Below are 16,993 nucleotides of genomic sequence, written 5' to 3' on the forward strand. Positions count from 1 at the left end.
TATCGGTTCCGTAGGTACAGATTATACACCACTCAGTCCAAAAGGCTTCCAGTGATGTACATTGCACTGTATTTTATTATCATCCATAATGATTCCTTTTAAAAGTCTCGGGTAACAATTTTCTCATAAGTTTTGCACTAACAAAGCACTTTCTTACCACAAGATTTTAAAATTGTGAAATGTCATACACAAATAGAGTAGAATGGTAAAGCGTAAAAAATTAGAAACAATGTAGGTTTATTAGTCAAGGCAACTCTCTAAAAAACATTTCTACAAATAACACATCAGTATGTAATCTATGCTTGATTACTATTGCAATACTTAAAGCTTTCAACTGCGAACTCCTAGAGATAAGCCAGCAAAACAATATACATGCATATATAAGAACAATTATAACCATAAATAAATATACAATTATTTCATAAAAAGTTCCTGCCTCTATAATCTGTAGGAGGGTCTATGTATCACCTTTAATACAGGTACATTTATGTCTACCTACATGTACAGGTAAGACAATCAGCACTGTTACAGGTAAATTGTAAACACACATTGCACATGCTTATCAATTAAATATCAAGAATTACATTAGCACTTGATTACAATGATACAATATGTGATGATCTTTGGAGAAGTAAGAATTAATGCTATCCTTCTTTGACAGTATAGCAAACCCAGCAAGTGAAATGTGTGGATTCAACACGAACAGGGGCCTCCGTGGCTCAGTTGGTTGGCGTGCTAGCGCAGCGTAATGACCCAAGAGGCTCTCACCAATGTGGTTGATGTGAATTCAAGTCCAGCTCATGCTGGATTCCTCTCTTGAGTATATGAGAGAAGGTCCTGGCAGCAACCACATATTGATCAGTGCAACTGTATTCAATCATGGAATCATACTGTTTGAGGACAAAGCAAAAAAAATCATAACCTTCATTTCTAATACATCAAAATGTCATTAAAATTTTACTAATTTGTTGCATTTTTCAGTAATTCAATTCTACAATGACCAAGCCCTTCACAGGCCCTTATTGTCATTGAATAAAACGTCACCAAAAATCTGAATTATGTATTTTGAATAGCCTCTACTTGTGATCTGCAGGCAACAAATTATTTGCCAGAATTCTTAAACATCACATTGTCTACTCTTAGCAACATTGCTCCAGTGGCAAACTACCACATGTACACCAGACATGTAAGGATATACTATACTATTCCTTAACATTGGAGAGTCAACAGTTTTTCACTTTACAGAATGTACCTCAGCTCATACAAAACTTGAATTGTACAACAGAATCACATATGCATGTACACTATGGCAACGGGACTTTCATTTCATAACATTAAAACTACATCTATGACAGCAGATTATAAAAGTTTTATCTGGAGTTCTAAAGCTATGGCCACACATACAAGTACATGCATAATAACAGGTTACTTTATCAGGTACTTTTATCCGTCTGACAGTCACATTTCATAGTGGATCATCATCACAACACAAAATAAATGGACATCATACAAATATGCAGTTCATTTTAAAAATCAAAAGAATGCAACATAAAGGTGAATGTAACACATTTTAACACGCTTTTCTTCTTGTATAAGATTCTGAAAGATTTCTATGTCTGAATACAATATTTCTAGTATAAATCTTTACAACTGTCTAAAACTGTAGGGAAAATGTCCATTGCTTATCTCCCCTTACTTTTAAAACATTGTGACGTTACTGTTGTCTTTTCATTTATGTTACAAAATGTAAAAGTTTTTGTGATATCACTGATTGTGATATGAATTTTCCAGGGCCACTTTCACATCACAACATTCCAAACTTCAAGGAAAACAAGATATATGACGTTTCAATCAAATTATAGACTGTGTTGATGATGTGATGTGCTGTTTGATTTATTTCTGGCCAAACACACATGTAAGATACAAATTGCAAACATGATAACAAAATAATACAAATATGAAACATAATTATCACCATACATTTTATCTTATAACTTTCAGATCAAAATCTTTTGCAATTGACTTTTATAAATGTAAAGAAAAAAATTATGGTAACAGTTAATTAAATTTTATTCAAAAACCTTGTTGACTTCCCCCTAAAAAACAGAATCAAGCACCGTACTTTTATCCTATTTGTTAAACAGCAGTAAATACAGTTTTAGAAGTTAAAACAAAATAATGAGCAAAAACACTTTCTCTGCATGGTTCATATAAATAAGCACTTGTCTTTTCATGTCAACTACATTAAATTCACATAATGTAAACCAGTACACAGTTATATGTTAAATTCAAGAAATATCATTGCACAGGTATATATATATATATATATATATATATATATATATATATATATATACATTTTGTAGGGATAAATTCTGCATGGCACAATGTACAGGTTCAATATAAAGTACCCTACTAGGAATGTAATCTCATGATGTCACAAGGATAGGCATTAATTTGATTTTACATCAAACCATTTGTCCTGTGGAAAAGAGCGATAAGCTTGGTGGGAATCTTTGATGAGAGTCATACTGTCAATGATAGCTCCGCCCTGCAAAACAAATGAACACATTTGACAAACAACGCAAAAATGGGACAGAAACAGGAATACTTCAGTCACTGGGTCAGAGTTCTTGATTTTGGAAGCATTTCTGTTTCAGTTTAATCCTTAAAAGTCACAAAAGACTGAAATGGCTGTTTTTAAAGCTCTAAGATTTAATAACAAAATGTGCATAAACTAACAAGAAAACAGTATAAAAGAGTGATTCTATTGGCCAGTACTAATGCAAATGTCCTACATTGTGTTGAGAGAATCAAAAAACGACTCCAAAACATGAAGGTTAGCACATGACAGAAGATATCGTGCTATATTATACGAGGTATGTAGACAAACGAATCACGCTCAATTGTACTCTTGAACCACTGAAGTCCCAATTACCAAATGAGTCACGAAAGTTTCATAGGAGTAGCCTCCCTTGACAATGCCTTTGGGGATGAGCTTAATTTATTTATACCTTGTCATCTGAGACTTGTTCCAGGTAGATATGAGTCTTGTTTATAACCTTCATCCTGGTGTAGCCGTAGTCCAGGCTATGGAAGGCCGACCAGCTGGCAAACTTACTCTTGAACGGGTCATGCCTTGAATAACAGCCCTGTAAAATGGATACCGCTAGATTTAAAGAGTCATTTGTGCCTGGAGTCTTTTACTGATGAATGGAAGAAGAAAGGTATCCTGTCTAGCACAACATATGTTCATTTATATACCGTGCATGAATTTTCTCAGATCTTACTGAACAATCCTACTGATACCGAGTGTTTACAGAAACAAAACTTTTGGCCATTTCCATGTAAATTTCTGGAGTGACATCATTTTCCTGGACCTACGTCATTTTTCCTGGACCCAAGTCATTTTTTCTGGAGTGACGTAACGTGCATCTTCAATCACACTAATGTTCATTCTTGGACGACGTGGTCTTTTGAGCAGGAGACGTTAACTGGAGTTCTCTGATGTCATAGTAGCATCAAATGGGTAACATGACGTCACACTGGGAATTTGCATGAAAATGACCAAACATGCACAGAAATGGTGAATTCAAACAAAGTGAGTGACAATACACACATATCCATAATAGCAGCTGGTACACATTTTGGCTATCTATTCCTTTAGTTAAGAGCTTTTATGCTGAAGTCCCCACTGACACTGGATGTATACTCACAGCAGATCCGGTAATGATGTGTACCGGTGCTCTAGGGTTGGTGTATGGGAAGTCCCAGCTACCGTTGTACATCTGTCCCATACATACAAAAACACAACATGTGGAAATATGCAGAAATTAGTGACACAAATCAGTTTTCATGTTTGAGGTCATCACAAACCCCATCATAGCACACCAGTGCAAAAAGAGGTTGGCATATTCTTTTGGCATGAATGTTTTTGTGTTTAGAAAAGCTGCTGTTAACATTTGTTATTTTTTAAACCTGAAACATATATATAATTTATAGCATTAATGCACTTATGTTTCAAAAAAATTTCTGTACTCTTTCTTCACACAGGGCAATGAATTATAACACTAAATTAATGTCCCAGCAGAACTTTGTCAACATCTGATGTTTTCTGATGTTTGAGGAAGACAAGAAGAAATGATGTCTGTAGATAGAGACTCACCACTCTGTTATAGATTGGAAACAGTCTCTCGTAGCTGTGCTCGTGGGCCCAAAATTCCAGGTCTACACCATACTTGTACAACAACGGCTCCAGGGCTGCACTCTGGGTGATCGGTAAACCGGTGCGGATCTAGTAATAAACAAATGTGTATTTATTGGCTTTGCTCAATTGTAAGAGATGTATTTATTTATTGGATTGTTGCTTACCACCACACTCAAGAATTTTTCATTCATATGATGGTGATCAGCTTTAATGGCAGAGGAAGCCCGAGTACCAGGCACAAACCACTGACCTTGGGTAAATTACTGACAAACTTTCCCACGTATGACGTACAGATATGCATAGCATATTGGTGGATGACAGGTGGTCTTCCACGTATGTTAGGCAGTGACAATAGACGGTTGACGACACCCAGGTGGCCATTAAGATCCCACATGCAGGGAGAGTGAGGGAATCAAGAAATTATTTGTCCACGGCCCATAATAACTGATGAACTAGTCAGCTTTTAAAATGCGTGGGGAGAACAACACAACCCTCTCATGGCAAAATCCCTGTATCATGGTACCTGATAACCATGGTGAGGTAAAGCCACACTTGATCCTGGAGAAGATGAATGTATTAAAACATGACAAGCCTGTGAATTATGACAGGCTAACGGTCTCCAGTTTGTACACTCTAAATCGATTTGCCAGAAATGTACCCTGTCGGGGAAGAGCAGGCACAGGGCTACAACTTTAAAGCTAACTTTTATTAGGTTGTCAACTGGATGATCAAATTCATTTACTTGGCTTGGTTCAGGATTAATTTGGATTACAACTGTGTAATGGGTAGGCAAAGCCAACAGTCTCCAAAGACATGAAGATTTCAGATAATATTGCTCTCCCCACAGTCATAATATACAAATACATGCATGTGTCTAGGGCACCTACTGGATACCTCCTTGGCCTATCCCATAATGCTCATAAAGATCAGCAATTCAGAAGTCTTATACATGTATGACTTCAGTAAAACATGGGTTTTCAATTACCAATGATAATAAAACACGAGAACATTAACTAGGTATCCGTGAGTTTTGGTAACTAAAAAAAGAATCACAGTACGAATGAGAGTGAACTCACAATACTCTCGGACTTGGTGCAGTCATCATTGTCGTAGTTTGAGCAGTACATTGGCCGGTGTGCCATGGTAATGATCCATGGCCTCTCTGCTCTGTTCTCAGGTTTGGCTGCTTCCTACAGTGTACAAATAGAACAACTATATGGAGAATATACACCTGTGGCTACCTGTGTAGTGTTCTTATAACACAAGCAACAAAGTGCATGTCATGGGACAGAACATACAGCTGTAGGCACCTGTATAGTGTTCTGACAACTCCTGATATCTGATCTCACAGCATAATGTATGCTTTATAATGAATGTATTTTTATTATGAATGTTTACTTTGTAAACTAGCAGATGGAAGAGAGCAGCAAGGGAGACAGCTTTAACAGAATACATGCACAAGATTATTTATTCATTTCTTTTATTTGCTTGTTTCTTTATCTTATTTGCGTTTTAAATTTAGTCAAAAATATTAGACTATTTGAGTCAAGGCGAACTCACAACTATCCTCAGCTTGATGGCAGGCCTTCCCACGTACAAATAAAGAGGAAGCCAACATGAACTGGGCTTGAACTCAGTGACTGCCTTCATGACAGGCTCCTGGGTCATTGTCCTGCCTTAGTATATTAACCACTCATTAAGCTGATTCATAAGGACTTGGTTATGAGTACTGAAGTTAATGTTCATACATGTATATGTGGAGAAGTCAAGACCACTAACCTTCAAATCTTCCTCAAGCCATACATACTGGTCAAATATCTGGTGGATGCCATATTGAATGTAGAAGTAGAACTCAGTGGAGAAGGATATCACATGGACTGGGCCGATATTGAAACTGAAAATTAGGAGCAATGTTCAGCGTATCATTCAACCATGAAATAATATACAACCTTTGTGAAACGTGTCGTATGGAAATATAATAGTCACAATGCAAGGAGTAGGCGGCCACATGTGATTAGAAAAAGAAAGACAGTTTGTGGATGAGCATGTGTGAGAAATTACTATACAGCCATATGTGATCCATCAAACATATCTATAAATACACTGTCAAGCAGAACTGTCTATTTGCTGTACTTGCATTCTCTATTTATACTCTCAAAAAGTTTCCTATCTGAAGTTTTAAGACAAAAAAAACAAAAAAAAAACAAACACAAACGGCTATAAATTTTACACTAAAACAACAACTGAAATAGATTACCTGTAAAACATCTTACGTCCGTCTTCATCACCAGGCATTGTAAACCGGTTTCTATAGTTTGAAAAGTTGCTGAAATTCCCAAAAGTTATACAATGGCAACTTAAGGCATATATAAATATTTTAATTTATAATGTTCACAAGTTTTTGACATTTACCATGCCTTCTTAAATCTTCCACGTCATGACTTATGCAATCTTGTGTTCTACTGATTAGTCTAACCTAATACAAAAGTAGTGTAATTCTTTAAAGCCAGTAAAGAATTTATACTGTTCTAGTTTCCTGTATTTGCATTGTCAGTTGGTTCAGTATTTAGTCTACATTTTGTCATTATCACCATACCTGTATATATGTTACATTCACCTTTCACACATGGCTTTAACAAAGCCATCATAGAATATTGTTTAGATAATGTCTGGCTGCTATGTTATCTTGCTGTTTTATTCTCCTGTATCTATATCTTATGTTGATTTAACACCTAGTCTGTATTTTGTTACTTTGTCTCCATACGTGCATATATATCAATATGTTCACCATGAAATTTAGTTCTCCTGATATTGGAAAAATAAAGTGCCAATAGATTGAGTTAAAATGAGTCTTTTGTCTTTCGGAGTTACAATACTGGTGTGTGATCATTTTTGTGTGTGTACAAAATACAAGCTGGACAGAATTAAGTTAGTCACATCCAGATGCTGAAGTGTAACAGTAAGGGATGTGACACACTAATGTTACTTCATGTTTCACTTTCTCTTAAATCTGTTTGTAAAAAGTAAAACCACAAGATTTGTTAAAACTACCGTACGCAATATTATGGCTTTCTTATTATGTTACTAGCACATGTCTGTATGAAATCCAATTGTTTAAAAGTTAGAAAGCAACAACAGAAAAATATACTGACTATCCATTTTCATGGTTTCCTGGGCATGTCATGTAAGGCAGATTTCCAGCTATTGGCTCTATCTGTCTCATAAACTCATCCCCAACCTGAGCATTGTCCTGCAGTACACAAAATAAACACTGTTTTATTAGATAACAAAGCTATATTTATGTGCATATATACATGCATATATACATCTTCAGTAACAACTTCAAATTACATGTTTTCTGTCAAAAAAGTTCATTGCTACAATTTTTTGTAAATTTTTTTTACTCAGCATTATAAGGCTGGGCATGACATGGGGTCGCCTTGTACATCATATTGCAAGTTATTCAAGTTAAGAATTTGTGTTAATAATTAGAGGGCTGAACTGAAAGCAAGGATGGGTTTGCGCAAAATATACAGGTGAAGCTGAGGTGAACTAAATATGTTCACAGTCATAATACTTACAGTCAGCATATCATAAGCAAAGTCACCTGAAAAAAGAAAAAGATGTGAGACAAAATTAAAATTTTCATACATACATGTATGTTTGAAAAGCAACAATCTGAATTCATATTCGTTACAGTAAAATGGAGCACTTTCACATTCCTGAGATGTAACCATAAAATATGCAAAGACATCTGATCCTCTGTAGTTAACTTTGGACAGTGGAAACAGGGGCAGATTTAAGTTGCAAATATGGAGTATAGGACCTTTTCAGACCAATACTTCCTGATGCCAAAAGACTGACATTTAAAACACATTTCACCTATGGTCAAATATCATCACCCCCAAATACACACTTAATAAATATAACCAAGAGTCAGGCATAGATTTGTTGAAAATAGACATAAAATACAATGTACATATAAAAATATCTGAAGAAAATCAAATGACTGTTTTTCAATACATGTAATATCTTAAACATGGGAGGAATGTAAAATTAACTTGCAGATTGTATCTGACATGTATACATTTTTGAGTGGCTACTCTACACCTAACTTATCAGTTTAGCTTTGCTACAATAAAGTACAAACCGATGGAATGAATCAAGGGGGACAACTTCTATTCCGCTGTGTTCTCTGACTACAATATACAGCTTGCATGTATACTCACAGAAAGAATATCCCATACATACCCACGTGAAAGACAGCATCATACATGCCCTTGGCCACATCTTCCTGTAGCCTGGGAATGGACTGAGGATTGCTATTACCCAAGTCTCCATAAAGTACAATGCTGGGGCTCCAGTCTGTGCCAGATTTCATAGCTGTGAAGGTGTGTATGTCACTCCAGCCTGCTTCAGGGCTCCCACAGTGGTACACTGAAAGCAGATTCAGGGGAAAAATGAAATCAGGATGAGGCCTACACGGAAATCATCACGTGGTACACTGAAAGCAGATTCAGGAGAAAAATGAAATCAGGATGAGGCCTACACGGAAATCATCACGTAGGAGAGCATGCCCAAATCACCATGCAGGGGAACCAGCTGTTCATCAAAATCACCATGCAGGGGAACCAGCTGTTCATCAAAATCACCATGCAGGGGAACCAGCTGTTCATCAAAATCACCATGCAGGGGAACCAGCTGTTCATCAAAATCACCATGCAGGGGAACCAGCTGTTCATCAAAATCACCATGCAGGGGAACCAGCTGTTCATCAAAATCACCATGCAGGGGAACAAGCTCTTCATCAAAATCACCATGTAGGGGAACAAGCTCTTCATCAAAATCACCAAGGAGGGGAACAAGCTCTTCATCAAAATCACCATGCAGGGGAACAAGCTCTTCATCAAAATCACCATGCAGGGGAACAATCTGTTCATCAAAATCACCATGCAGGGGAACAAGCTGTTCATCAAAATCACCAAGCAGGGGAACAAGCTGTTCATTAAAATCACCATGCAGGGGAACAAGCTCTTCATCAAAATCACCATGCAGGGGAACAAGCTGTTCATCAAAATCACCATGCTGGGGAACAAGCTCTTCATCAAAATCACCATGCAGGGGAACAAGCTGTTCATTAAAATCACATGCAGGGGAACAAGCTCTTCATCAAAATCACCATGCAGGGGAACAAGCTCTTCATCAAAATCACCATGCAGGGGAACAAGCTCTTCATCAAAATCACCATGCAGGGGAACAAGCTGTTCATCAAAATCACCATGCACGAGAACAAGCTGTTCATCAAAATCACCATGCACAGGAACAAGCTCTTCATCAAAATCACATGCAGGGGAACAAGCTCTTCATCAAAATCACCATGCATGGGACCAAGCTGTTCATCGAAATCACCATGTATGAGAACAAGCCGTTCATCAAAATCACCATGCAGGGGAACAATCTGTTCATCAAAATCACCAGGCATGGGAAGAAGCTGTTCATCAAAATCACCATGCACTGGAACAAGCCAAAAGTGCCAGCGCAGGAAAACAAATCAACTCGCTAGAAGGGCTACACTGAAATCTCCATGTAAGGGCACAATGATTTGATTTGATTGACGTTTTTTGAGAAACAACACACATAATGATGGATTTTTATATAAACTACATTTAATAGAAGAACACACCATCAATCATGCCAAATTATTAGTTTCAAGTAAAAAAAAAGATAGCAACAAACACAAATAATGGGAAAAAAATAATGACAATGAATTTTACCATATGAGTTTCCAGGCTCTAGTCCTGTGAGGGTAACCCTATGGATGTACTGAATGCGATGAAGTGTTCCTCCATCGGTGAACTTTGTCTGATAACCCGAGGCCCTATGGGTAAACATGGGGCGACCCTTCAGCCCAAACTCTACCACAGACTGATTGGTTGTGCTCATTGTACTCCATGTCACTATCATCTCACTGGGACTCCCTGCAACAAAGAAACAGAGACAGATCCGTGCAAAAACATAGCTGGTATTAACACAAATATCTCACTATAGTGTCATGCTCATTGCACTCCACATCACTATCATCTCACCAGGACTAACTGTAACACAGAAACAGAGACAGATCAGACACAGCTGTTATCAAAAGTAATACCCCACTATAGTGTCATGCTTACTGTAGTCTATATCACTATTATCTCCCTTGAATTCCCTGCAACAAAACAGAGACAGATCTGCGCTAAACCATAGCTGGTATCAACAGCAATATCCCACTAGTGTGAACTAATCAGTATGCTGCTTATTTCAACATATTTTAAGCTCAGTCTTTTAAAGTTCCACTCCAATGGAATTAGATATTTAGCCTAAAGTATATGTTATCAATGTGAAAATGTGCTTTTATTTTTTAACTTAGTATAAATTCCTGACACCTCTTGCTGAATGGTAAACAAAACGACGGAGCAAAGTAACTGCTCTGAAAGTCTGGAATTGCTTGGAAATTGCTACCCACAACTTTTATCCAGTATCACCCACACATGGCGAATTTCAGATCGCTTGAAAAAGAAACATACGAAAATCAAAAAAAGTACAACTTTCCTGCTTAACTGACAACTGCAGTCAGAAAACACCAGAGGGATTGTCTTTACAGTTCTGATTTAATTCATGATCATGAAAAGAAATATAAAAAATATTAAAACTCCTGTATGCACAAAAAGAAATTTGGATAAATTTAGAGCAAACGTTACCATCAGAAGAATTAACGTTTCAATATCTGAGGATGATCGAATGGTAATTTTCGTTTTCCTCTGAATCTTCATATTTTTCAATTGCAGAATACCACGTAGGCCTATGGCTTAACCTGCCTGCTGTTTCCCAATATAGAACAATTAACATCTGAGATGAAGTGTACGCTATATTAAGGTCTTCTAGTTAAAGATGATAGGCCCATACTGTAAACCAATGTGGAGTGTTGAAAACCTTCATTTGAACCCTATAGTGTAAGTCATACATAAAGGTCTGCGGACTGTCAATTGGCCAATATAGACAGCTTTCATCAGCACACACGCCTTTCTTAATAATGATAGAACTCAGGTGACACACATCCACAAAGCCAGCTAACAGTATTATAATTCTCCACCATGATCTATCTGTTTCAGGTTAGATATTTACCCTAAATGACCCCAAAATTCGACCAAAAAAGAGCATTTCTGGGAGAACTAAATGTCATGAAATATTACTTTTGGAGTTAAAATTTACATTTTTCAAGTCCGATATCTTCCGGTCTTCCAAACACAGTTCAAACTACCTTTCTAAAAACTCCCAGAATCTGGAAAAATGAGCAACTTACCCTATTATTTCGAAAATTTGGGACAACTGGTCGCCTCATTTTAGCCAATATATATGTAATTCTAGCAGAAATACTGAGTTTCTTTTCTCACACAATAAGACCACCTAATAAACAACATACTCATATCTTACTTTTCCAAAAGACTGGTAAAGACATGTAATATTCTACTTTCAACAATTCTGATATCCATCACAAATATTAAAAGAATCAGAGTGGTCATGGACAACATTTTAGATCATTTATGGTATACATATTGGGATACAAATGACCTCTGTGTAGGTAATTCCCCCAGACAAAGCCATTTCAATCCCATGTGAATGATTGTAGTGTGAGCCTTAGTTACGCAGTCATGCATGGTGAGCTTTGTTATAAAACAGACTGCATACATATACATGTATATTATGATAGTGCAGGTAAAATGTATATATTCCTGAGGAGCGTTGGGAAGTACACATGTAGGGAAGAAAAAGTCTGCTATCTTAACTCTTAACTCTGGGGTGGCTTTTTTCAAGCGTTAGAAGGATAATCTTTAAAATCTTTTCCACTACTGTATTTCACCTGAAGTTTGGTATGCAACAATGCACTTCTGGATGCACCTAAGGCATTAAAATGATACTTTTGGTATCAATACTCGGAATTTTCTGATAAAGAATTACTTAAGTTGCACAAAACACTCTTAAATGGACCTATAAGATGGATGAGTAAACCAGAATCAAACAAAATGTGTCACTTCAAAAATGCTAAACTTTCAGTGAAATACAGTAACCAGCATTTTTAAACACAGCTCTGTACTGATCTCAAGCCATACTTATGAACAGTTTTTTAATGTTGGGATTTTATTTTTCAAATTAGGTTCTGTGTGAAAGGCTTTCTAACTTTGTTTGTAAAGTTAAATAAAAATAAAAAACAGAGACAGAAAATGTCTGTTTTGACAGGACAGTTTACATACTCCTTCGCATGATTCGCTCTTTACCTTCCCCTTACATCACTGCCACCACCAGTAAATTTTGTAAAGAAATCCTGAACAACACCGAAGTCACTAGGATCATGGTGATGAGGCAGGAAATGTTGTCAGAAAACGCAAAAAACTCTGTCTCAACCTTTGTTTCTAACAATACCTCATTCACATGCATCCTCTTTATCTAAAATATTTGCACCATAATTGTAAGCAACACCTAAACTAATATTTTGATGAATACTGATTAAAAATTTCCGTGCGATCACAAGTGGTTAGGCTAAGCTTGAACAAGCCTACGTGGGTCGCACAGGCTCCAAAGGTCAAGTCTGTCTCGTGGTGGCAGTGGTGTAAAGTAAGCATAGAGAGCGGAACATTTGCTCCAAATGGTCAGCTTATGTAGGTTCTATGTGCAACAGCAGTCACTCTGTCGTATAGGTTGTACAGATGTCACTAATATAAACTAGGGTGAATTAAGGCTCATTCGTCTCTAATTTTATTTTTTTAATACGCAGTGGAACATGTGAGAATACATGTAGCAGTGCTAAAACATACATGTATAAGTATGAACAGCCCAAAGCTAAGCTGGACATACTGACGTAATGCCCAGCTTCAGATTAACCTAATCCATCAGGACAATTGACTAAAAACAACAGCTGGAACCCTACTTTATTTGTGGTATCCACGAATTCCCTAAAATGCCTGCAATGTAAATATGTCAAAGCCAGCATCCGTAAACCATCCTTCAACAGTAATCCAGCCATTTAAACTTTTGAATTGAGTAACTTGAACCAATGCCCCCTATGCTTGGAATTGAAACTTCGGGCAGGTCAATGGGCCGCAAAATTTTATCCAAGTCAATGCTTCTTTAAGAGAGTGTTGGCTGGGATAAAATATATATGACAGTTTCTGTGTCCTGTCATATTTTAAACTGCAGGAATCAGTAAAAATCAGTTCTTAACTCATTTAGCTCCATGCTATTTAGTTGGCTTATACCTAAGACTGATGAGACTCTGATGAGAATCACATCCCCCCCCCCCCCCCCCAAACTGACTATTCACCCCTGGACATGACCAACCACAATACTCCACCCACCCCTGCTGTCATTATACCCTTTCCCTGACAATGGGAGATGAATTATAGCCAACCTTCAACCCCGTCATCAAACATACTTTTCACCTATATATGTATCTTTCAGGCTTGTAATCTGCATTACCAGTATCCAGTGTTTTTCATGGAAATCCTCAGAAGCTATGCTGAAGTTGTGTCTCTTGAAACTGTGCATTTCAGTATTACCATCAGCTCATGGCATGGCACTGTTATGCGTGCCCGAACACTGAGGTCATGACTCAGCAACATGTGATTAATGTTTCTGGGAAAGTGTTGTAAAGTATAGGCTGAAGTTATGGTTCATTCGACTCTTGGTGCTGTTAAACTTCTGTGTAAATTATGTTTGCCTTTTCAGTGTAGCAAAATTTTACATGTAAACCAATAACTATAAAGGGTAGAGTTACATGTATGTGCTGTATCTGAATGGCAGTTTTCATGCAAAAATACATGTATATTTCAATACTCCAATTAATTTAACTGACTCACATTATAATAACATTATTGCTGTCAAGCTGTCATTTGATGTCAATACGCCTCAGTCAGTCTCGGGCTGATATGGTAATAGAAAACGTCCATATTAAAACCTCTAATTGTATGGCATATGTTGTTGTTGTTGTTTCGTTGGGTAAACTTTACTAACCTCCGAATGACAGATGGACCTGCTCCGGTTGGCCAAAGTACTGCGCTGTCACTACAGAGAGCGTCATGAGAGTCATGCACACCAGGAAAGCTGCCATGGTGATTTGGAAACAGACTGGTGACTGTGTTATCAACTGAACAGCAACTAACAACTCAGAAAGTGCTTCTGTTTGCTGCGGCTACTCCCGCTTCCTTGATACTGTGTTATTGTATTGACACGTGACCGGGTCGGTTCACGTGAGCGTCATGTGACATTTTGACTGACAGTTGCAGTCGTGTGAAAGATCACTTAAACAGCATAAGTGAAAGCGTTTTAGGTCCATTCTACATCGGGAACGAGTAAATATAGCAACAAAAGAAACAATAATCTATTTCGATCTTTGGAACACTTCAGATAAAGCTTTAGACGCAAGGACTACAAGGTTATCGATACTCAACTTGGATGCACCTGGGGTGTACTGAGAAATTAGCGAAATTCTAGCGCTAGGCTTACTGGCGATAATAGCTCCATGAGTGAAGCTGACACAAGATTTAACAATGTACTAACGTACCAAGCAGGTAATGTACTGCTTGGTGTGTTATTACATCGTCAGATCAGTTGAACCACATGTATGGCCGGGCTTAACAGTCGATCCGTAAGCTATAGCCCTAGAATTGTACACCTGACATGCTCGATTTTCTAATAAGAAAAAAAAAAAATATGAAAACCTAACTGTGTATGTAGAAGGAAGGTAGGCCTATATGTATACTGGTTGGAAACAGAAGGTGATGGAGACAAATCCTATTGTACAATGTGTGCATGTACCTGTGAGAAGCAGCTTTTGGAGGATTTTATATCTGTCGTCAGTTTGGTCATCTTTTGAATTACAATCCAAAAATTATAGCTTGCCTGGGCACTCAACCTCTATAAAATTGACCTCCATTGTTAGTGAAAAACCATGCAGTATGGCATAGGACTACAATCAAATAAATAAATAAATTATGGAACCTTTAAACACCATGGACTGCTTCTTTCTTTCAAGGACTTCCCCCATAATCTCTTGTTTAATATCTTTATTGCTTCAATTTAGATGTTATAAAAAAAAAATCAACTTTGTGTTATGTCAAACCTGACTTTACTGTATGTGGAGTTGATTGTTAACCACTGCCTCACAGACCAGACCAAAGATGTTTATTTATGCCCAGAGTCAATGCAGAGAAGCCTAACAGTTCATCACAAATGGTATTTGTGGATCTATAACTGACACACATTTCAGAATTACCTGTTTACAAACGAGTCGTTAATATCGGTTCCGTAAGTACAGATTATACACCACTCAGTCCAAAAGGCTTCCAGTGATGTACATTGCACTGTATTTTTATTATCATCCATAATGATTCCTTTTAAAAGTATCGGGTAACAATTTTCTAGTTTTGCACTAACAAAGCACTTTCTTACCACAAGATTTAAAACTGTGAAATGTCATACACAAATAGAGTAGAATGGTAAAGCGTAAAAAATTAGAAACAATGTAGGTTTATTAGTCAAGGCAACTCTCCAAAAAACATATTTATACAAATAACACATCAGTATGTAATCTGTGCTTGATTACTATTGCAATACTTAAAGCTTTCAACTGCGAACTCCTAGAGATAAGCCAGCAAAACAATATACATGCATATATAAGAACAATTATAACCATAAATAAATATACAATTATTTCATAAAAAGTTCCTGCCTCTATAATCTGTAGGAGGGTCTATGTATCACCTTTAATACAGGTACATTTATGTCTATACCTACATGTACAGGTAAGACAATCAGAACTGTACAGGTAAATTGTAAACACACATTGCACATGTTATCAATTAAATATCAAGAATTACATTAGCACTTGATTACAATGATACAATATGTGATGATCTTTGGAGAAGTAAGAATTAATGCTATCCTTCTTTGACAGTATAGCAAACCCAGCAAGTGAAATGTGTGGATTCAACACGAACAGGGGACTCCGTGGCTCAGTTGGTTGGCGTGCTAGCGCAGCGTAATGACCCAAGAGGCTCTCACCAATGTGGTTGATGTGAATTCAAGTCCAGCTCATGCTGGATTCCTCTCTTGAGCATATGAGAGAAGGTCTGGCAGCAACCACATATTGATCAGTGCAACTGTATTCAATCATGGAAATCATACTGTTTGAGGACAAAGCAAAAAAATCAAACCTTCATTTCTAATACATCAAAATGTCATTAAAATTTTACTAATTTGTTGCATTTTTCAGTAATTCAATTCTACAATGACCAAGCCCTTCACAGGCCCTTACTGTCATTGAATAAAACGTCACCAAAAATCTGAATTATGTTTCTTGAATAGCCTCTACTTGTGATCTGCAGGCAACAAATTATTTGCCAGAATTCTTAAACATCACATTGTCTACTCTTAGCAACATTGCTCCAGTGGCAAACTACCACATGTACACCAGACATGTAAGGATATACTATACTATTCCTTAACATTGGAGAGTCAACAGTTTTTCACTTTACAGAATGTACCTCAGCTCATACAAAACTTGAATTGTACAACAGAATCACATATGCATGTACACTATGGCAACGGGACTTTCATTTCATAACATTAAAACTACATCTATGACAGCAGATTATAAAAGTTTTATCTGGAGTTCTAAAGCTATGGCCACACATACAAGTACATGCATAATATACAGGTTACTTTATCAGTACTTTTATCTGTCTGACAAAGTCA

The 16,993-nt window shown here is 37.0% G+C and overlaps 1 protein-coding gene across 1 annotated transcript; it reads right to left on the reverse strand.

Annotated features, from left to right (window-relative positions):
• Nucleotides 1-2,383: 2,383 nt before the first annotated feature.
• On the reverse strand, nt 2,384-14,454 carry LOC135466862 (acid phosphatase type 7-like). The gene is made up of 12 exons (XM_064744615.1): nt 14,252-14,454; nt 9,982-10,185; nt 8,459-8,644; nt 7,789-7,814; nt 7,360-7,457; nt 6,465-6,533; nt 5,987-6,101; nt 5,284-5,397; nt 4,166-4,294; nt 3,717-3,788; nt 3,015-3,152; nt 2,384-2,551 (listed from the first exon to the last, which is right to left on the reverse strand). The coding sequence occupies exons 1-12, from the start codon at nt 14,346-14,348 to the stop codon at nt 2,453-2,455; spliced, it is 1,347 nt and encodes a 448-aa protein (XP_064600685.1). The 5' UTR covers nt 14,349-14,454; the 3' UTR covers nt 2,384-2,452.
• Between the last annotated feature and the right edge of the window lie 2,539 nt (nt 14,455-16,993).

The sequence above is a fragment of the Liolophura sinensis genome, chromosome 6 (genome assembly GCF_032854445.1).
Source record: "Liolophura sinensis isolate JHLJ2023 chromosome 6, CUHK_Ljap_v2, whole genome shotgun sequence".
In the NCBI taxonomy this organism is placed as follows: domain Eukaryota; kingdom Metazoa; phylum Mollusca; class Polyplacophora; order Chitonida; family Chitonidae; genus Liolophura; species Liolophura sinensis.

Bases quoted from the DNA above. Each gene is read 5' to 3' on its own strand.
- LOC135466862 (XM_064744615.1), bottom strand. From the start codon at position 14,348: ATGGCAGCTTTCCTGGTGTGCATGACTCTCATGACGCTCTCTGTAGTG. The intron at 7,815-8,458 runs GTATGTATGGGA...TTCTTTTTTCAG, and splicing joins TGATGCTGTCTTTCACGTGG to GTGACTTTGCTTATGATATG. The intron at 4,295-5,283 runs GTGAGTTCACTC...GTTTATTACTAG, and splicing joins GCACCAAGTCCGAGAGTATT to ATCCGCACCGGTTTACCGAT.